The sequence below is a fragment of the Cephus cinctus genome, unplaced genomic scaffold (assembly GCF_000341935.2).
Source record: "Cephus cinctus unplaced genomic scaffold, Ccin1 Ccin1_scaffold0696, whole genome shotgun sequence".
NCBI classification, from domain to species: domain Eukaryota; kingdom Metazoa; phylum Arthropoda; class Insecta; order Hymenoptera; family Cephidae; genus Cephus; species Cephus cinctus.
The window spans coordinates 745,382-768,721 of NW_014333318.1; the positions used below are offsets into that span (position 1 = coordinate 745,382).

The 23,340-nt window shown below is 46.8% G+C and overlaps 1 protein-coding gene across 3 annotated transcripts in view; it reads right to left on the reverse strand.

The window, feature by feature from the left end:
* The window catches only part of LOC107270098 (amyloid beta A4 precursor protein-binding family B member 1-interacting protein), a 72,261-nt gene that overhangs the window by 37,451 nt on the left and 11,470 nt on the right, over positions 1 to 23,340 (reverse strand). The window contains exon 2 of one of the 3 annotated variants that reach the window (XM_015744790.2): positions 12,423 to 12,565. In XM_015744790.2, the coding sequence (XP_015600276.1) occupies positions 12,423 to 12,524 (102 nt within the window). In that variant the 5' untranslated portion in view covers positions 12,525 to 12,565. Of the gene's footprint in view, positions 1 to 2,520; positions 3,937 to 12,422; positions 12,566 to 23,340 lie in introns of those variants that run through there. The other 2 variants (XM_015744788.2, XM_025087476.1) reach the window with 2 other exon arrangements.

Here is a 23,340-nt window from a genome sequence, read left to right on the forward strand (position 1 = left end):
TTTCGGTTTTTTTTTTAAGGCACGGACTGAGATACACGAACGAAATAATTCTTGGGTGGAGGAGAAGTGAATTTTTCAGAATTGTTAAAGATAAGTAAGAGAAATCATATAAATGAAAGGGGACTGATCTAACGACCGTTCTTTTTCTTTTTGGTCTCTTATGAATTCGCAGTACGCGTAACGAGCAACATTGGACGAAGTTATCATACGGAGTTTTAGAAGAAGAAAAAAAAGAGTCTCGAAGAATGAGATGAAAAAGCGTCCCGCGGCGCCGTCCAATTATCCCAGCAAGCCGCTCAGGCTGCTGATAAAATCGGTCGGTTTTTGCGGGTCTTTCATGCGAGCCAGCTCGACGATTAACTCCAGTTAGTGGTAATTAGAAGAAATACCGAGGACGGCGCCACCGACGCACTCTAGGAAGCTGCGAAGTCAGTCGACGCGTGTGATTGAAACAAATGAGAACGAAGCCTTATTAAGGGTACCGAGTGTGACTTCAGGCTAATCCCAGCCGCCTGAAGCCTTAAGCCTGAAATTCCAATTGGAATTGCAATGACGCCTCATCCCTTAATCCGAACGTCGGACACGGAACGTTCGGATTCTTATTCCCCCTTTCCACTTAGTCCTCCCTATCTCTCCGGACTGTGGAGGACTTGTTGGCAGGCGATAAAAGGGCGTAAGATCGGTCGAGAAGGACGATAACTGTAAGATCATCGGTAGAACAACGTGAGCGACATCGTCAAGGTATTCCAGCCGTAGAAACGAGTCCGAAGCGCCGGACGACCATAAAGATAAGGCAGAGGAGCCATTAGGAAGGCGTCATTAAGGTAGTAATAGAGAAGGACCAAGGAGAAGGAGGAGTCGCCAGCGAAGAGTCCCGAGAGAGACCTAAGGCACGGTGCACAAGTGTAGCGAGGAAGAAATTCGCAGGGCGCGGACCCGGAGTGCAGGAATGCGCCATGATATTCGCGGCGAGCGAACCAACGAATCTCGAGAGCGAAGAGGCCGAAAAAGAGAAAGAAAAGGAAAAAAAGACGAACAAAGGCAGCCCGGGGTACACAAATTGCTACAGGGAAAAAAAAGGATTGTTCTCGCTCTGAAATATCGTCGTTCTCTCTCGCTTCGCACGGACGGATTTCAGCGGGCGAAGGTCGTGAAAATCCTGTCGCCGAGCCGAGCGGCGACGGTGGCGCCACTATCGGCAGAATCGGGAAACGGAGACGCATCGCCGGCAGGGACAACCTTCGTCCCAACAATCGCTCTTGTTCCTTTATTGGAGAAAAAAGCACGAAATTCCAAAGCGTTCGAGAAACTTCGCGCACTCGTCCCGGATATACTCCTCTCTCTCTCTCTCTCCCTCTCTCTCTCTCTCTCTCTCTCTCTCTCTCCCCCCTTCACTCTTATCATCTCTTCTGCTTTCCTCTTTCTCTTTTCTCTTGTCTCTTGAACCCAGCAGAACGTACGGCAGTGGCCACGGCTAAGGACACGATCGTACGATAAAAGTCCACGCTCTCCCACACTCGCCAACCTCCACGGGAGATAATTATTTTTTTTCAGATATTTACCAGAGATTAACTTCCCAGCAGGGATACCGATTGCCACTACGAACTCTAGATAAGTTATCTCCGATGAAGATGATCGATTTCTATCGTGGTCCAGTGCTCGATTTCACTTCGGCACGGCGAAACAGAAGACCACCATCATTGTTTCACTTTGCTCGCGTGAAATTTACGAGTAACTCAGCGACGCCGGACTCAGTAGGACATTTCCGGTACGTCAAATCGACGTGGATCGTCATAATCATAAAATAACGCGGAAACCCAAAGGTTCTGCAGTGCTCGAGCAGGAGCAACTGGAACTCAGGATGAAGCTAGGTGCAAGATGCAACCTCGACCCAGCGACACCTCCGCGTCCTTGACCAGGCCAATAACTTTCCCGTAAAATCGAAGCAGGATTCCGCGGGCGACGCGACAGCGCAGAAAAAACATCAGGGCGAGCACGCAACAAAGGATTTCTAATGGACAGTCGGACATCTCCTGGAGCACCTTATAAGGTGAAGATGCAGGTTCCTGCACCTCCTGTCCTGAACATGCGTCTACCTTCTCCCCTCATCCTCCTCCTCGCCGCGATGCTCGGCCAGGACACCAGGATTTCTTCCTACCACCTTCCCCGCTCCCCGCGACCTCAGCCAACGGGCGCCGCGCTGCTGCGCCCGATTTAGACCAGCAGCGAGCAACAAGAGCAAACGAAACTTTCGGGAAGACGCGGTGCAAAACGATGAGAACGAGGCGAAGCAGAAAAAGGGGAGATAGCGACAGGCTGGGACGTCTCGTGACCAGTCGCCGCTGCCGCCTTCGGGGCTTTGAACAAACACGGACCGAGGACGATGACACCGAGATGCCCAAATCGTGGTCCCTGTACCTCGACCCCGATTCCTTGGGCTCCAGGCCATCCACGAGGCTCATTCAAAATAGCTATGGAGTCGGAATGCGAAAGAGATGGAGTCGAATTGAGAGTCCTTACCGTTTGAAGAAGAGTCCTGATGAAGGACGTCTTCGCCGCTGCACGGGTCGACTTGCATCTGCGCACTGATACCGGCAGTGCGTTGTCCTTGGCTGAGATGATCCTGGGCAGCGTGTTGGACCTGACCAGACGATACTCGTCTCCGGGCTGCCTCCTCTTCTTCTTGAAGGTACCGCACAGCATCCTCGAGACCCAGGAATTCCCGTCCTTACGTTTGGAACCGACGGTAGCGTCGCTGGCTAGTTTGTATTCATCGATGGTGGCGTCGGGACGCCTTGCGCGAACGCGCTACCAGCACCTTGAAGATTACTGAAGGTGTTTCACAAGCGTCCCTCTTATGTGCCTTGTTATTCTATTCTCCCTCTCTCTCTCTCTCTCTCTCCTCTGTATTCTTTTAGCTCTCTTTCAAGGAGTCTCTTATTTCGGCATGGCGCCAGATCGAGATTCCTGCATCTGCTCACGAGGCGTCTTTCTCTTTCTCGTCGACTATCTCTTCTGATCTCTTGGTAATTTTCGTCTTCTTTTATTTTCCTTCTCTTTCTCTCTCGCTTTACCTGCCTCTATTCATCTCTTGGCTTTTTCTTCTTTTGACATGCTCCCTCCCTTCGTCTCCTCCCTGGACCCTTATATTAATTAATGCCTGGAAATTGATCGCGCGCTTGTGGGTACCAGCCAAAGGATCGAACGTGACGCAAGATAGGTGATTGACCAATGAGAGATGAAAGTTCGATTACCGCAGATCAGACTAATCGAGCCACGAGCGTAGAAGGGTTCTATTATCGGATTGAATAATAATGAGGAACCGATGATCCGTAGAATATTTTTAATATCGAGGTATCGATCCTGGTCGCTCCTTTGATTTCAACTTCAGTTCCGATCCTCACCGATCCAGAATAAAAGTGTAATACCGATATAGAGATCCAAAGTCAAAAATTTCGAAATTACCTCCAATCACGCGTCAACACTAATCCTTTAATGGACCCGGTGGCTGCAGGTGTGATTGTCACTTTGATCCCGTCATTTTCAAAATAATAAAAAAAAATTACATCGATCAATTCTCAAATCCGGTCACAAAGTCAATAAAATCAGTCAATAAAAATCGATCGATGCACTCGCGATCCCAGGACAGCCTCAGGAAACTACGGTCCACGTCTTGCTCTACCCAAACTCTATCGGTCGATGACTCCCGACGTCAAGACCGAGAGAAAAAAAATTGCCACAACTTCCACACGATCAAGTATCAAACAACGACGCGTCGCTCTCCTGCGTATTCAGCCTTTAAGTCCCTCCCGAACGACTTCTTCGAGGAATCCAAAGTGGCGTACGTGCTGCTTAAACTTTTTCGAAGGTGCAACTAATTAATGGGGAATCTCAGCCTCGACGCAGTGAGAGCCGAGAGTCGACTGAAGGCTTGAGCCTTGGTTATAGTGGTCGAAGGAACCCCACCACGTTCATTCGAACAACACCCGGCACCAGGCATCAGGCACCCAACCGGGCTGGACGACCTGGTCGCGTGGCGCTCGGCACAGATACCCAGTGTCTCTCAAATTCACATCTTCCTCCACTGTTCGGTCCTGCCCTTGGGCCCAGGGCCCTACCTCGGATGACCTCACGAGACCGCTAAGGGACCTACATAAGTACCATGGACCAAGAGCGAAGTCGCTGCCGAGGACGAGAATCGACCTGGACTAGGTCTTGTAGATTCAAGAAAGATTCAAGTAAAACAACGCGACCTTCAAACGAATAGATTGGACGAGGATAATTAGCAGGTTATCTCTCCAACTATTCAGCTACTTGGAAACAATGGCGCAGCACTCGTCCCACTTTCTAGAATATTCTTTCAGGATCCACCTACTCATCCTGTATAAGACTTATATAAATATTTTATGACCAAGGACTTTATTACTAGGAAGTACCTATCCGGGTGACCTAGTTTCAGATCTACAATTTCTAGATCCGAGGTTTAGAACAGACCTCGACTTACGTCATAGCATCCCGAGGACCTTTGCGGTTCGAGACACCGATAAGCCCCATCTTCAGTATCAGAATATCACCCATTAAGCGACATGGTCCTTGATGAATCTTTCCTAGTAGTCCTATCGGCAATTAGTCCCACCCGCAAGTAACGACCATCCCGTTACGGTAAACAGCAGCATTGCGTTTCCACCAAGCGACAAAAAGTCACGACCTACCGTTTCAACACGCGTACTCGTGTTTCAAATCGAGTATCCATTGCAGCAACACCAGCTACTGTCGCTGGCGATCAGTTTCATTAGAAACGGTCAGTTGGTCGCTTGTTCCCCGTGGTTGGGCACCGCGAAGCTGACTAACAGGACCTTTCGTTCCCTACGTCCTGTCTCCTATACCTATACACAGTGTAAACCATATCCATGGATCAACATGACAATCTTTTCGCGAGTTTATTGCATCACGCGTCCTCAATGCCCAAGGGTAGCAACCCCTTCGTGCACGAGGGTACTATTCTCATTATTAAATGACTCACCCTTGCGACTACCAAGAGTTCACGATATATACCGAGTACTTAAATGCAAATCACAGTACTGTACACGTACCCACTTGCATTAATACGATAGCAACAATGGACAATCTTTTCTTCCTACAGCCACACCCTGTGCAATTCAGCTTCGCGCACGAGCGACTGAAATTTATTAAATTGCCAATGACGTCGTTCAATGATTTCAGCGATGCAAATCGAGGCGTCATTAAAAATTCATTTATATATTTTTTTTTTGGATTTTCAAAATCTCACGGGGATCGACGTTCTAAGTGGGGACTATCGTTACGTTCGGATTTATGAATTGATCCCTGGCGCGCAGGGACTTTTTAACGGCAGATAAACATTATGAATCTTACGAGATGATTCTCGGGACGTGTTCACGAGATAACCAGGGACTCGGTGGTTCCGGCGCTCGTAAATATCGAAGGATCCTATCGACGTACGCATATATTATAGTTTCCGCCTCTCCCTTCGAACACAATCACTGATCGAACAATTTCATCCGTATAATATATTACTTGTACGCAGTCGTGAGACATTCCTCATAATTCTTATCTTCCGTAAATTACGCGTCGAGTCGATAAACTGGCTGTACCGCTTTTTTTCTTTCATATATTGCGTAACAATTTATCAGAATGTAGACTCTGCCTGATTTAAGTTCCCAGAGAACTCGTGGGCCTGTATATGGGCATGCACTGCCGTACGTGCGTACTACTAATTCACGCAGTAAATAATGACAATGAGTAATTGTGCCACGTGTACGTCAAGTAGATTGACACATTGTTATCGACTTCCGGTTCTGTTGTGAAAAATTCAAGGTCGGCAGATCGACGAACCGTATGTCTTTTTTTTGTTTTTTTTTTTCGATGATCAAGACGACACGTGGAATGAAATTTTTTGGCGGGATTAAATAAAAAATTTGAGAATCCCTGAGCGCAGGTTTTACCTGCGTTCTGCGCATGCGCCACGAGCGACAGATGTTTTCCTCCTCGCCAACTGTTGCTGCCTTAGCGAGAAGAAGAACCGTGACTGCATCTGATTTACCAAAGAAAGAAAAACTGCCCGCTCGACCCCCCCTACTCCTCCCACCACCCTTCCCGCTCGTCCTGACCGTCCGACACCCCCTGCATCCCACAGAGGAGAGCGAGGCTATATATGTGTATAAAAGGGAACAGCGCACCTCGCTACCTTTCTTTGCTTTGAAATTTTTTTTCAAAAAGATCGAAGTCCCTAGAATCGCATAGTAAAGATCCTTTTTGAGTTTTGACGAAATTTTTGGATTTAAGAACAATCCGATCTGACATGTGCCTCACGATATTTTGTGTTCTGTCGATTTAAATATTTTTACAATTTTTTTTTTATACGCACCAAAATTCAAATTTCATATACCCAAAATCACGCAATACCGTATAAGCGGAGATCTTGTAAATCTTGTTGAACTTCAAATTGTTAATTATTTTCGAAATCGTGTCTGTCTTTGAATTGGAAGCTATTTTTATTTTTATAAAATTTCTTTTTCCCCGATGCCTACCCGAATAGTCAGCGAAGACGATAAACGCTACGAATACAAATTTGCCACCAAGCATCCACCTGCTCAGAATTCCTGCGATTTCCTCCGATCCTGCCCGATCGTCCCCGATCATTCCCGAGCGGCTCGCGTCGCTGAAAGATTTGCAGACGCTTCTCGAAACACGTTATTACCGCTTATTAATCGGCAGTAAAATACTTCTTTGACTGCTGCCAGCGCAAGAGTCCGCACAGTGACGACGTGCTACTCGCAGCATCACCTGCTCCTTCTCCCACCACTCAAGTTCCGTTCGACGAATCATCTCGGACGCAAACAGAAAATCTTATCTCGCTCCCTCGTTCGCCTCCTATGAAGAATTCGAGAGAGAGAGCAAGTACAAGGATCCCAGCCTCTTCCCTGGAGCCTCGTTAAAATCTCAGCCCGCTGAGGGGGAGGCAATCGCTTAATGACGGCAGCCACCTGCCTCCAGGAACACGTGCTGCATCTTCAGTTCCTTCGCCAAGGCAGCTGCGTCTGCTTCTGCCTCCGCCTGAGCCTCAGCAGCTTCTGGTCCTGCGGCTGCTGCTCCTAGCCCGGTCAAACTTTTATTTATCTCATTTCTCGGACTCGGCACCGTCATGCAAAACAACCCTGAATCTTCGGGCGATTTTAATCGAGCGATATTATCTCGTAGAAACTGGCCCTATTACACGCCAGGATTCAACATGAAAACGACTCAGCGCTCACTTGACTCCACGACGTCGATCAGGAACAAAATAACGAGATAATTCGCTAGAAGATTGAACGTTTCAGAAAATACTAAGAGTGAGCTTGTACTTTATTTATTTATTATTGTTATTATTTGGGTGATAAGATAATTTTGTCCAACGGTTGAATTTACCCAAAGGGACGATTGACCCATTGATCCTCCTTATGCAAAAAGTGGTCAGCAGTTGAAATTCCATGGGTCTGAATAACAGAAGGGAGGGAGTGCACACGCAGGTGGTATAGGTGCAGTGTATTAGGATAAATGGTCTATAGCATGCAGAGTTCGGGTTTAAGTGGATTTATGGGCTTTACAGGTTTTACCTATAAATCACAAAAGGTGCATGGCAGCTAATGACACCGCACGCAATACTCGTCGCATGAAAGTCGGGGAGTTGCGTGCGTCTAATAAGACAGTGGCAAAGCGAGTACGGATACTGCAGGCGACTCCGGACAATTCCACGCGATTCCAGGCAATTCCAAAGGTTTCAAAAGGTGAGCAAAGGTGGCATCGAGTTGCAATACAAACTCCTTAAAAACGTGCGGTCGTTCGGTTTCCCTCAGGGCTGAGGTGCTTGAGGTAGGCAGAGGACCCAACCGGATGACCTCAAAAGCAGGACCCCCACAGTCTCCTCCCATTTCCCCGACCCAGTCCTCGCTTGGTCCTTGAGTCCTTCGGTGCTTTAGGCCAAGGGCGCAACAGATGGCAGCTAGGACGCGTGGCTGATCCTTACGAGATAGGAGTGAGCTTCTCCGCCGTCGCTGCCATCGTCAAATCCTCCCCTACTTACCCCCTCCACCTCGTACTTGATGAAGATCGTAACTCGATATCCACTCATTGGGTTTTGCCTTAATCCTACCTTTTCAGATTACTTGCCAAAAAAAAGTTGCCAATTTTCAAAACTAAGAGCAACCCTAAAATTAGAGAAAAGTCGAGCAAGGTTCGAAAAAAAAGGATAAAATGAGTACCAAAGGTGGCCCGGAAAAATAACCCTTGGGTCCCCTCTAAGGTAGGTGCAGGCTTCAAAAAAGAGAAGCGGAAGTGAATATCAATTTACGAGGCTAAAGAGAAGATCGAGGAGACGAAAGAGGGGCGAGGGAGGAAGCGAGAGCCAGTAGAGACCGAATAGGAGCGAGTGAGAGGGGGCGAGGTGGATGCATGACGGTAATGGTAGCCGGGAGGAGCGTTTGTATTAGTAAGTACACCACCACTGGTACCACTAGTAGCAGCGATGGTGAAGCCGAAGATGGCCGCCGAAATTGCAGCTGCTCCTAGGCACGTGCAGCTCAGCTACCTGAACCATTCTTTTTTTATTGACTCCTTGTTCCCTTCCAAGGTAGTCCTACGGCTTCCTCCGGGACAACCGAGGTAATTGGAGTAACTGGGGTAACCAGCTGAAGACTGACCGACAATCACGGTGTTAGCAGCTACGCGTGCGTATTGTAAATTTTCGTAATAAAATCTCCCGTCGCTCGTAGCAATGAGGTTATATGGGCGAATACAAATGTAGCGTAATTCGGCAAGTGCGATTAGAGCGAGTCTAACGAGCCAGTATTGTCGGGCTGAAACGTTTCTCGGTAAGTCCCAAAGAATTATAGGGCCCAAGCAGTCGTATCAAAGCAGAAACGATTACGACCTAGTGCGCATGCGCACTGTTTGAATCGTCTCGCTCTATGAGAATACACGTAGCAGCGTCTCTACGACTGTAGGACGACTGTAGGACCATTGACATGGAGATTCCTCGAAAGGTTCCCGCGGATCAATGAGACGGATTGGTTAATGAACGCAACCGGATATAGTAATAGGTTCCGAACAAAGAGACCCATTGGGCATGGGCCGTCTGGTAGAGGGCAGAGTGATTGGGATGCCGGGAAGAAGTGCGCGGATGCGGATATAGCAAAGCCCGCATACTAATCGACGCCGGAAACTGTTAACCCTGTAGGACTGTCGATATTACTTTGATTCGTTTCACAGTAGGCAGGGAGGAGACCACCGGGCAGTGAATTACGTTTGATGCAACGTGAATGTCCGTTAAAAAGAATTGTTCCGTTCGACACGTGCTTGTTCGTATACAGTCGTCGTGTGCTAGGTTGCGACAAAGAGGTTAAAGTCACGGAGGACGCAAAGTCCGTTTCGATAACGCCGATCGATTCCACGAAAGGATACTGAGAGGTAGTTAGTTACGTTTGACACTGACCTGATGATAAGCGTGGGTGTCGTGACCTTTATGTGCATTCTTTTAAAGTTGTACGAATGAAATAATTTTCAATTCTAATAATTGGTCGATGAGTCATTATTCCAATTGGCTGTCTCGTTTGATTCACGTTGAGAATTGCGAATAATAATGACATTAACGAGTCGACGAGTGACAGTCTAATGATTTATTGCTTTATTATGATAAATTCTTCTACCACATACGTGCGCTAATCGCATCTGTGGCGGATGCTGAGTTCGCGACTTTGTGTGCCGAGTGTCGTTTCTCTGCACTACGAAGTGAAAAGAGAAAATTTTATCTTTCGTTACCGTCGATCGGTAAGGTAGAAATCGCCGTTTATAGTACGGGATAACCACAGAATCGAAGTGGAAATCTTAGTTTCTCGTAAAGTACCGACCGAGCAGAACAGCTCCGATCTCGTAACTCGTTAATGATATCATGCGATGGAGTCACGGGCAGAGTATAATTTAGCATGTGACCATTATCGGTGCTAACGAAAGGCAAATATTTTATATCGCGTCATTTCCTGTCTCGTTCAGCAGACACATTTCTGTACCAATAAGATGGTCCGAAGTTCCGTTACGTTATATATTTATTTTCGAATTCGTTATCAGGACAATGATCACACACATCCATAATGACGATAATAAAGACTTATCAAAAAGAAAAATACACAAGGTAACAGATATCTTATCGCGAATACATTTTTTTTCCTAGAAATTGGAAATTTCGAAATAAAAGACGCATCGATAAAAATAATGTTTCTAATAAATCTAACATAACCTCAGCTAAAGTATAAGGAGTGAGTGCACCGGCAAATCGATTCGTTAAAATTTCTGCACTTTTCTCCCGACAAGATCATTATGCAACACAGCCCACGATTCTGCTCCCGAGGATACAAGGAGTCCTATAGCTACAGGTATATCCCGAAGCAGCGTTGCGCGTCCACGCCCATTATCTATATATACATAAGAGCATCGCGATTCTGAGTTTCTGTAATCCCGTCGCGTCTTCCCCCGATACGATTACTGGATTGGATATTTTGAAAGGCGCGGTATTTCGAGAGCCCTGAGTAAATCGATGGACTCCTGAGTCAGGAGGTGATGGCTGTGGAGTTTAGCGGCCGCAGAATGCCACGTTATCCGTTTCGAGTTGGCAGGTTATCGATCTGGCAGCCGCCTTGACCGACCTCCGGCTCTGCACCAAGTGCAAGTGCAAAAGCTTTTCCTTCCTCCTCCCCCTAACCCGTCCACCCCTCTCTCCCTCTCTCTCACTCTCTCTCTATCGCTCCGTCAGATTCTCTCGCACTCCCGCAGTCGTTACTCCCAATGGCTACTCGAAAAGCTTTTCCTCCTCGATGCTTAGAAGCTGCCATATCCAGCCTGTAGACAATTTCATACCAAACGAACGTGCGAAAATATAGCGCAAACTTTTATAACAACTTTTCAACGATTTTTTTTTCGACTTTTCAAATAATTCGTTATATAAATTTTTATCGAGAAAAATGTGAAGTTTTGGTAATTACGTATTAAATATTTGTATTACTTTGTAAATTAGATTACGATGTGATAAAAAAAAAATTTGTTTTCCTCAATTTAACGATATCGCCTGGTATTTCGAGTATTTTGCGAAATTCACTAAATTTTCGAATATCCCGCCAAGTGTAGGACACGTTAATTTTGATCTGCAGCATACACCTCGTTATTCCGTGCAATTTATTCCTAGCTCCGTCGCGTACCTGAATTTTCATGAAATTGTCAGTCCTCGTAGCTACGACAAGCACCTGGATTACAAGAGCGGAACCGAAATACTCAAAGCTAAATATGTAAATGCTTTCTCGAGTGTCTCCCCAGTTTATGAAATTTGCGAAACCGACGGTTATGAAATTACCGAAGTTAACAGTAGAATTTTTTTTATCAAATAACCTTAATTTCCCAGAACCTCTGACACTGAACTTTGCGATTAAAAAAAAAATGCAAAGTATGGTAAAAAGAAAGAAATTCGAATTTTTCTTGCCTTTCTCGATCGACAACGTACCGATGGATTATTCGTTGCATTGCGAATTGAGATTAACAGTTTATACCAGAGTTGAAGATAACGCTTAAAGATGATATAATTATCATTTATCTACAGAATCCGACAGGATCGCTTATCATCTTTAATCTGTACAATTCTATTGAGTCTATCGAAATTGATGGTGGGAAGAAAAAGTAGAGAAAGAAATTGGACAAGTTATCGGCTAGGATTACGGGACAGGGTCAAGACCAAGAAAAGGACCAAGAAAACAGCATATCCCCCCGAGATCCCCGATAAAAAAAAATCTGAAAAATCTTTCTCTAAAAAGAATCGTCAAACGACGTAAGAGAGAAAAGCGAAGTGCATAAGCTTCCCGAAATAGAATTATTTAGAACACACGTCAATTGAGAGCAATTGAATGGCAGAAACCCTGGAAGCTCCAACTGGTCGGTTTGCGTCCTCGTGATTGAACGTCGACTAATCGAGAGGCGCGAGGAAAAAGATAAATATTGATCCGCGAATAGAGGGAAGCTTATTGAATCTGGGACTTGACTGGCGCGACGTAAGCAAGAAGCGATGCTGCTCCGACGATCCTCCGGGCTACGTTGCTGTAACGTTACAATCCTATGCCATCCTATTGCTGTACAGTCCTGTAACCTTATATTACCGTATAGCGCTACGGTACAGTAATGATAAATTACTACGGTACTGCAGTGCCGTAAAAACCCAAGTAACAACCTCCGGCACGGATTTCCCCAGTGAAATATTAAAAGGGATCAGCATCAACGGAGGCCCCTCCGAAGCGTGAAAATCTTCACGAAATTTCGGAAAAATCCACAAGCCAAAAATATTTCGAAATTTAAGTAAACACGAGACTCACCACGGTGAGACTGTCCAGTTCTCCCAGCCACTCGTTCAGTAGCTGCTCTGGGTCCGTCTCGTTGTCGCTGTCCTCGCCGCCCTCTTCCTCGTATCGTTCCATCTCTCTCCCTTTATTTTTATTCACGCCTCAACTTTCACCTCCTGCAACAGAAATCGTACGGACAATTGAATTAGGATTAATGCACCATTCCATTTTTCTTCGTCCGCGTTGAATAAACGCAGTTCGCGTCACTCGTTGGAATAATAACAAAATTACGTGATAACGTTCATCCCTTCGACCAGTTAATTGCCAGATCGATATATCCTGATATTCGAAGGGTGCGTGTTCCGCTAGACAGCAGGAAGTCTCCGACTGTGAACCATATCCGGTACGGGAACGACTGCTGAAGCTTTACGACTGTATGAACTTTCCACCCTTCCTCCCCCTCCTGATCCCCCCTCCTCCTTCCGACACGTCCCCTTTCAAATTTCAAATTTCAACCTGACAGACTGACAGCCCAACGATCGCGTTTCCAATATTCAATGAACGTCAGGTATATACGTGTGTACTAATCAGAAACTTGAAAATCGCCTGGAAAATTACGCAGCCGGTGGCTACGAACGACGTAAAGAAAAACGCAATTCCATATTTAAAAAAAATATACATAACCAAGACTCGATCGCATGATCTTGCTGTCTATTAAATTCATAGCCCCTTAATAATCTACAGCATCCCACTGTCCCGTGTACCTATTTTTCCCTCATCCTCGATCTCTCCAGCATCCGCTCTCTCGCATCTCACAGCATCACCTTTGTCACTCGGGCAGCTCTGGCGTCATCGTGAAAATAAAAGTAAAAGACTCCCGTTCACAATGATACCAAGTGACCCTGAGAGTAAAGGAGGGGGAGGGAGATTACGATAAATCAACGTCACGCACAAAAGCGTCCCGACGCCAAGACTCGTGCTACGCATTAGTCCCTGGACCGGTGACCAGTGCTTATAAATACACTACACGGCATTCGTACACGCGTTACACGAGATATCAATAGGCGACGCGTGAGCCAAAAAAATAACCCAGGACGATGATTCGTGTCCGATGACAATCTTGGGGTCCAGGGTGGGATGCTGCGTGTGTCCATACGTGCGTGTATCCATGGAGAAAGTCGACCGGCGACAATTTCACGGGACGCCCATGAAACGACTCAGCCCATTGGTTTAGGTCTCGGATCATTTTCAGGTCAACTGATAAGAGGAATGATTCGACTGTTCGTGATAATTTCTATGGAGCGACGAGGTGGGGGTCGGGGGGGAGGATGTGGTCCCCGCCTTACCCGTGTCGCCAGTCTTTGACAATGCTGAGCCGTAGCCAGGAAAAAAAGTACGTGATACGTAAAGATCACGATGTACCGGGTGAGCGAGAAGTCGCGATGAAGAGGGAGGCTGATGAAGAAGGACGCCAGATGACAGTCGAAAGTAATTTTGATGCAAAGTAATGACATCAGAGATGACGGTGGAAGAAACGCAAATAGGGAAACAGGTTGCGGCGCCCGGGCTGTGAATGTGGAGAAGAGGCCAGCTGACGCATTCGAATCTTAGTCATTGACTGTACACGACCTTTTACCGATTAGCGCGAAAAGCGACCGGTTTCAGAATCGCTTATTCGACCGGTGCCCCCTACGTGTGACGTGTCGCGCGATGACGTAACAGGGTGGAGAATCGTTGGACGGACGATTTGAATGGTGAAGAGTTCAGAGATTTTTCGAAGGAGTGTTGACTGTACCGAATGATAATGGGACCGAAAAACAAAGGGGAACCCCCGTTACGTGCGGAGGAGTTGTGGGTCCGTGAAAACAGCATGTAAAGTTAGGTATCGGAGTGTCCAGGGCGGTTCGGAAAGTGTTCTTAAACTCCAAAAAAAAGGTCACGGTACGTTTTACGGGCAATCAATAGTCATGGACAGTCCGTGCATTGCGATCTCTTAGAGCAGAGTAGCGTCATCCTATTCAGAGGGAACTAAAAAGCAAATGTACAGTCGGACGAGAAAAGCATGTCGATTCGATTGAAATTTCTGATAGCTTGGAATCGCGGTTTTCAAAGGATTCGAAAAAGAGAAGAAAAAGCTGAAGAAAGAAGTTCGAAGTACAGTCCGAAAGGAAGATATGCGAGTGACGTCATATGTATTTCCAGTGCGCGGATCGATTGGATAAAAGTTAACGAAGGCGCCAGTGCGCACTTGGCGAACTGCAAGTGAGCGCGAGGAGTGCACAGGGGGCTCACGGAGACCAGATCGCACAAGAGAGACAAAGTCCTAGGAACGTCAGAGTAAAGACGCGCGGCGCGCGAAGTCGGTTGATTTGCGCTTTACGTGCCGTAATGGGACGTCGATTAACATTCACCCAGAAAGGCTCGGGAGATCGATGCTCGCGCTGCGGCGCATTGTTTCGGCTGACCTCGGTGAGGCAGGGTCAAATCCTCTCGCTGGAGACTGTAACGGGTGTCCCAGAGAGACGGACAACGGGAATATTTTTCTCGAGTTTCGTGCACGCAGAAATACATTGAGCCTCGTGGATTGGACTTGATATTTATTAAGTCCAAGTGGTTAGGTTAGGTTAGGTTAGGTTAGGTTAGGTTAGAATGGGATCCCATATGGGATAACACAGGAATCCCGCACGAGGAAGGTTAGAGTGTCGAGGGTGGTAGTACGGGACGAATGATAAAGCCGATGCCGGAGTGCTCGGGCATTGTGTCGATTGGCTGAGTCATCCGAGGGTGATTAAGGTTTCAGTTTCTGATATTGGCAAACTTTGCTCCCCATTGTCTCGGGAGCGGAAGGGAAAACTGCTGGCGAGCCTTTTGCCCATTTTCCCGGTACGCGTTCTCCGTTAGGTTGGCTTGCGTGTTTTGGGGGACATTTGGGCATTTTTCCCCTCCAATGCAAGAGTCACGAGCGAAAGATTCTTGACGAACGACGGTAACGGAGGAAAGTGGTAGAAAAATAATTTGCTCCAAAAGGAAATAAAGGAAAGGACACTCGGGAATGACCCTCGGAGCCGCAGCCGTCGGTGGACGCGATCGTTGCGCAATACGGCCGACCGGAGCCCAAGAAGATCCGCGTCTCCATTCAGGGACGAAGGACAGGAGAATCGCAGAGCGGATAAATAAGTTTTCTTGGTGCCCGTTGGAAAGACGCCGTAAGGCGACAGAACGTGGATCGACGTATTCAGGAGGCGCGCAATGTCTTCGCGACAGGAGTAACGAATGTCCTTAGGAGGATCCATTGAAATTTCAAGGATTCACGCGATATCGATTGATCTTAGCTCGACTGGATTACAGCGATACGATTGAAAGACCTGTACACGTGTACGGAGCTGTTCAGTCGAAATTACTCGGTCGGGTGCATACCCGTGCGAAATTTGTTATTGACTAAAAACATTTTTTTTTTCGAATTGCAATCGGGTAGGATGACGATGAAAAAGTGTTACTTTTCGGAAATCGGGCTAATTTTTTAATAGAATCGAAATTTCGGTGACACCTGTCGAATTTCACGAATTACCTCTTAACTGAATTGCCCTGTACAAGCGCGAGTCGGACGGTCAGATCGGGTCAAGATGCATCCGGGCGCGTTTTCCGTGCGCGACGAATCCCCCGGTCGTCACGCTCTGTCGCAGGCACCAAGGAAACGACGAAGAAATGAGAGAGTGGGAGGGGAGAGGGAGAGACAGTCCAGGCTGGGAGAGAGTAAGAGCGAGAGGGCAAGAGGGGGCGCCAGGGTGATAAATATGAAGAAGGAGCGAGAAGAAGAATGGATGCTGGGAAAGAGGAGTAAGAGAAGGAACGAAGTCACGACAACGACCTAACACGATAAAAAGAGACTCGAGGCGATTGTGTCACGCCGAGCCGAGTCGAACGAGTCCACGGAGGACAGGGTCGGGGGAACGCCAGGAAATAAATCAGCTGGTCGCGACTTGGCGTCGTGTCGCCGGGACGCTGGGTTGACGTTGCCCCGACGCCGCCACTTGTCGCGTGCGAAATTACGAGGCGCGACCGATGCCGATTAATCGAGGTGGGCAGGAGATTTACTGAAGGAGGAATCACGAGGACCGGAGGTCGAGGAGATGGCGAGAACAGAAGCCGAATTAACTGTAGAAATTCGTTGGAAAAAAAAAAAAACAAAAAAAATTAAACTACCCACAGAATCAACGTGGCGTCTCGCGAGAAGCCATGAATCAGGGAAGCCATGAAACCTGAAGTTTAAACGGTATCACCTTTTACCGGGGGGTCTAGGTACGCATCCTCGAGCGAATCCTCTGCTATAATTCTGTTCATTTTGTCAAATCCGGACGAAGCTACCGAAGGAGATAAAAAAATGTCCAAGGACGCTTCGCTTACGTTAGAATCGAAATACACCGAGTCTACGGATGAAAATGGCCTTACGAGAGAGAACGTGAGCAAAGTGCAGTTTCAAGGATAGCATCGACTGCGTACTGATATCGATTGGACGGTTAATAATCCAACGACCTTCCCTAGCCGAGCCTTTGTTTCTGTCCGTAGTACGTTATCCGTCCGCCAGAGTTCGCATGCAGAATTAACCAGGTGAATTCCCCCTTCTGCGTGGTAGTTTCTACGATCTAGTAACTTTCGTTCGTTCCAGTTTTCAAGAGACCCTCGGCAAAATTAATATCACGATTAATCGTATCTAATCTGATTATAAAGTAAAGCCCGCGACTCGATTCCAGCTCGAGCGAGCGTATCCAGTCGCGGACTCCACGTCGGTTTTGATTTTCCAGCAGCATTTCTAATATCTCGTGCGCGCACCGTGCGACCGCAACTCGCACGAAGCGACACGAAGACAAGACAGACCGAGGGCGGCGAGGGGGCTCGAGGGGCAGGGAAATGTAAATTGTGGCTAACGTCGGGCAGCCATATCATCCGGCGTAGAATCGATCTCGAAAATAAACAAAAATAAAATTCCTAACTCGGCTACCGGAATATGGCTACCGGATCGGCCACCACTCGGACGACGTACACGCTAACGCGAAGCTCACGTGGATACCAGCCAGCTTTAAGGAAATTCGTAAATTCACAGGAGAAAAGCCTGCGAAACTTCCACAGAAACATTCGAAGAATTAAGACGAACGGAAAACACGAACCTTGACCCCGTGGTCGTTACCGGAATTCTCCAGTGGTTCCTCTCGTCTTCCCTCGTCCACTTCTCCTGGGGAGTAACAGGTGGCAGCACCGAACAAAAGTTCCCTAGATTCCCAAGCTTCTTCGGATATCACGTTGGCCAGAATAATGCACTTATAACGTAGACACGGGAAACCTATCGACTCACAATGGTACTCCATTAAGTTGGTACCTTGTAATCATAAGATGGCGGACCAGGCACTGTTTGCCCATGATTGCCAACCTAAGCTGCAATTTTCGAGTTAAATGCAGACCATTTGTTTTCGTCTAGTACCCATGCTGAATTTCAATGTCGCTCAGTCGATTATTCCCTAGGGGGGACAGGCAGGTCGCCGACTCTTGCCAGAACTCACGTGCTTCGATTCAAAGAGTCATTAATGACGATGATGGTTCAATTCAATGCGTGAGTATGTAGAAAGAGATAGTGGAGGAGGAAGAAGTGGACGGGGACTACTAATGGAGGACGATCTTATGAATGGAAATGTGTTAACGGTCGAAAGTTGGTATTCACTTTTTTTTTTCGGCGGAGGGCGACAAAACTCCAAAAACATATCGTATAGGATACCGCAGATAAGAACTCTGATAAGAAAAATTCGACTGCTCTCTTTCGTTTCTAAACGGAATGACTTGGAGGATGGGTCAGATAAAGACGGTCAGATAAATTCACGCAACTATGTGAAACGAACGAGAGGACTTTGGTACTGCATTGTGTATGGAACTTCAATGGAGCCAAGTATATCTTTGTTCATTTCCCGTGCTTTGGTTCGTGCTCGATACTTCTGGTCTATCCTCCGTGAAAACTTTGACCGGGAATTTGATAAAAGATAAAAGACCGATAAGCCGATTAAATTGATCGGGCAGTTACGACTCGATAAATATAGTAAGGAAAACAATGGAATTTTTGGAAAGTAATGTCTAGAGATTCTTAAGGAACTGAAGTATCCATTAAGTATATGTAGTAAATCCTTTTATCGGGAAGATGGATTAATGATATATATATATATATATATATATGAGTATATAATTTGGCAAAGGTTCCTAGACCCAAAGGGGCAGTGACTTTATTTCGCGAGGGTCGTCCAAGGGTCCGATTGTCTCCGTTTGACTGGTTTATGAAGTTTTTTTTCCCGAAGCGTCGCGGCGCCGTCTAGGCGTCCACACTACTCATCCTACTTCTCGATTAGATTCTTATAGTTCGGAGTTCAAAGTTCATCCGAATTCCAGACCGAGTCCTGCACGCGATTGCTTATGCGTGGACGCCCTTACGATTTCTTTACTCTCGAGTTTTCTTATTAATAATCCACGCAGTATCGTTGATCAAAAAGAGGCGCCGTGAATGGGAACGCTGTCTCTCGGAGCGTCTCTGTATATCCGTTCTGAAGATGCGGCGCCGAGCATGACGTCTCGCGAGGCGTCGCGACGACTTGCAACACGTGGTCGGAATGCCGAGCGATCCCCGTCCGATTCTCTCGTAATAAACATGCATAATGTATCTACGTATACAAAATAAAAAATTTCTTCAACATAATTATAAACTATATCGAACTTTAATTAAATAAATAATTTTTGATCTTATCATCGAGAAAAAAAATTTTATTTTTTAAAAGAAAACATTTGTACAACGGCCTCAAGCTCAAAATTCTATTTTTCACATTTTCGATGAAATTCGTAATTTTATCCAGCATCCGACCAATGAATGGACCAAATCTTCGAATCTCCCTCTCCCGTCCCTCGGTATATTTAGAAGCGACGCCAGATGTACGAATCATCGGTCGGCAGTGATTCACACGTTAAATAATCACAACGCGTAAGCCGCCCACGCCTTTCTTCCATTTTCCTAGGTCACCTTGTTCCCTCAAATTCAATAGAAAAAAACATTTCGTCCCACAGGACTAAATGCACGAAGGACCAGGATTTTTCGAAACGAATATAATCGCTCGGGTCGCTGCGACGTTACGAGGGAGCCTTGAGTCCTATTCTCGAAGGAAGGGAAACGTGCGTGGCTGTATTATACTATATACCCGATACGTACGCGAGCGCCTACGCATTATGAATGAACCGACTGTTGCCGATATCCAGTCCTACGCAAACCCACTTCTACACGTGTGTATGTGTATTACATTGACAAAACTGCCAGTCGAATTTCCTCGGTCCAGCCACTTGCGTATTACCCATTCTAATTGAACGGAGGCCTAAAGGCTGCCAACATACTGATACGCACGTATAGTGCATTAGAAGGTTCGTTATCCAATTAAGTCAAAGTTATTTAAATACCTTCTCGTGTATATACGCATTTCGTATAGACAGTCAGTAGTCTTTTATCTCTCTATGTCTGTCTACGACAAACGAAAATGACTTAGCTGAGGAGGAGTAAGAAAAAAAAAGCTAAAAGCTTTGCTTCAAAGTACAAAATGCTTTGTGGACTAAATCGCGCTAGAATTTGCATGTAAAACGCACTGGGTAAGCTCGAGAGCAGTGCTTGCGTCAGAGTGAAACGTGGATACTGGTAGGTTGGCGTCCTTTGATTACGCAACCCTTATCTGTAGTCTGGTCCCTGTATAGATGCTGCCAACACAGGAGAGCCCGAAGGTGCATACGTTATCGCAAATAGACGGAAGAACTATGCAAACAGGTAAGCGAGGGCTTACATGGCGGAATTTGCGTTCGATTTGAAATTAAAAATGAGGAAAAATAAAAATAAAGATTCTCATGGTTCTCCAAATCGTTCTCCAATGAGTAATGAGCAAACACGTGAGTGCGCAAATCACGCACAAACCCACGAACGGCCGAAGGGATTAAATTTCGAGATTTTATTATCGACCAACAGTGTTTCCTAAGAAGGTGATTTAATCCCATTCGTTAATTTTCTTCCCCTTTTTTCGGCCGACTGCTAATTCTTATCGAACCGTGAAGATTTCTGGATCGATTCGTGCAGTAAAAACGAAAACAGCTTAAAAATACGATTCGAGGAGCCGGAGAGTGAAGGAGGGGAGAGGAAGTTCCCGGAGGAGACAGAAAGTACACGTCGCGGAGCGTAAAAGGAACTAAATTTAGCCGTTCGATCGAAATAGTCGTTTTCCCCGAACTTCCGGTCTCGGCCGTCCTCTATTTCAAGAGCGCGTCGCGCCGATCGTTGCGGACGCGCCCGAAGGGAGAATCGCGAACTTGAGAAATGGCCGAAGGAGCAAATTTAAAGACCGATCGACCATCAGTGACATCTGGCGGGGGATTCGAGTAAGTCACAAATATGTATACACCTTACGAAAGCGGAAGACGATATCTTGCCGACTTCCGGTTTACGTATTTCGCAAGGACCCTTGAAGACGACGTGGGAGTTCATCGACCCGATAATCGATGCCTTCGAATTTGCATTTGTCTACCTGCAGAGCTGCGTTCGCGATTGGCGCACGCAGCCACGCACGCCAGTCAAAGTGAGTCGACGCAAAACGACGCAAAACGACGGGGACGCCGACGTCCTCGTTTCCACGTGTACGGACGTCGTCGCTTCTGGAATATAAACGGTACCCACGTTCCTTCGTCTCCTTCTGCGACGTATTCGGCAAATTCTTAACGTAAATCAAAGGGACCAACTTCCGGCAGCAGCAGCTAATATTTACTGACCGTAAGTCCGCACGGACGCCGGGCTGACCTACTGCAACCTGAGGATAAGAAGAATCTATTTCCGTGCGAAAAGGAACGAATGCGAGCAAATGGGAGATATGAGGTCAAAGGGCAGGCACGTTGGCACGAAGGATACAAAATCAAAGTACGAAGATCGATACGAGCAAATTCAATCGGAACGAAGTCGACCCTAGGATCAATTTATTCTCGAATTCAAATCGCGTGATCCTTCGAGTCCTTAATTGAGGATGCGTCTGATGTTAATCTAACTGGGAACATGGTCAGTTAAAATAGTCTGATAAAATGCCCTAGCTCGTTAATTCCATCGTTACGCAATAAAACAGAGTGAATTACCTACTAATACCTACTGGTGCCCGGCGGTAACTGTGCGTTGGCACGCATGCTGCCCCATGCATGCGTGCGAACTATATGCACGGCGTATTACCTCAAACAGACTATAGCTCTGCAAGCAGACCCTTTGGTTAAAGAGCTGGACATCCTTGCTGGACATTAATTCCCTGTTAAATCCAAAACCCAGCAATAATTATAATATCCGTGACTCGATACTCAAAATAATAATAACAATACGCACGGTACAAATTTCACGATAACGACTTAAAAATCAAATTTTTTCGAAAATCCACTACAGTCCATTCATTCTAACTGTTCCCGAGTCCTCGTGAGTAGGATCAAACGCGCGAAATTTCAGTGGCAAAAAGGAGCCTAAAGACCCAACGCGCAGTGTATCGTGTTACGCGTTTTGCCCGCCGTTCGCATACAAAGCGACGGAGCGTGGAGTGTAGGAGAGAGAAAAAAAGAAGAGAGAAGGTTTATCGCTTTATAAAGGACAGTCCGCCGAGTAATTCTCGTTAGTATGCACACAATGCTCCCCGGTAAGCGGACAAAGTGCATGGGCTGCATCATGGGCTGCTCGGGCCAGGACTCGGCAAGATCCGAAGGGCTGGGAGCCCGCGACTCTTTGTTCGGCCCTTCGAAAGGCTCCAGCCTGCTCATCTCGCGCAGCCCTTTTTCTCCCAATCGTTTAGCGCATTCCTAACCATATACGGTCCTCCCGCTCCCGACGCATCGCCCTCCTCGCCAGCTTGGCAGGACATCGGCAGGACACCTTACACCAGTCGCCCCGCGACCTCCCCAAATTCGAAAAAAAAATCCCCGCGTACTTTTCGACAAACGCGAACAATTCGGCGTTCCACGTTGCGCGTTCGAGATTATCGCGCATTGGGCAATCGCCCTAACCAAAGCTTAGCCACAGTCCACATATATCGCCCAGGCGTCTCTATTGCTACAGAAGATAATCAGATACGCATAGTCGATCACAAAGAATACATCTCGGTTTCACAATATCCTCTTTACCCATACATCCCGTATACCCACGAGATTTCTCATCTCGAGATGCCCTTTTCGTCCCGCGTTCAGCGTGGGAATTATCAACACCGATCGTCAATATTGATTTTACGTATTTTCAAAATATTTATACCGATTTTTCATCGCATCCTTCACTGTCCAGCGACGACTCTCGCGTGTCCAGCATCCCTGCCGGTCCTCCTGCCTGAGGCGTTACACCCTCCTTAATCGCTGATCTACACCTGGCGAGCGTCACGCATCGTTGACCGCGTGACAACGTGGGATAATCCCACAGTAGTCATAAGTAGCTATCAAGTATAGATGTGGTCCAAGTACGTAACACGGGGAGGGATGCTGAGGCGAAGGGGACGGATGATCATTGCGCGAGCAACTGCCTTTTAAGTGGTCCGATCGTTTGTCAGCCGGACTAATAGGATGCACCGCTGAAGTGCCATTAGCTCAAGATCATTACCGTCTGCCAGATCAACCGATCGGACCATCGTCCAGCATCCTCGAAGGCACTTGCTCCGCTCCTGATCACTGTTCGATCCATGCATCAGACTGACATCGGAATCAGATCGATTTCTATGCACGGATGCGTAATGCTTGGAATTTACATAAGAAGCAAGATAAATCCCGACAAAGTCAACGGACACCATTATTCCTGATCTCGCTCCACTGCAGCATCCGTTCCCCGGCAAGACACGTACCAGGACCGAATTACAAGTAGAAAAGTTATTTCATAAAAAATCTCAAAGACGAT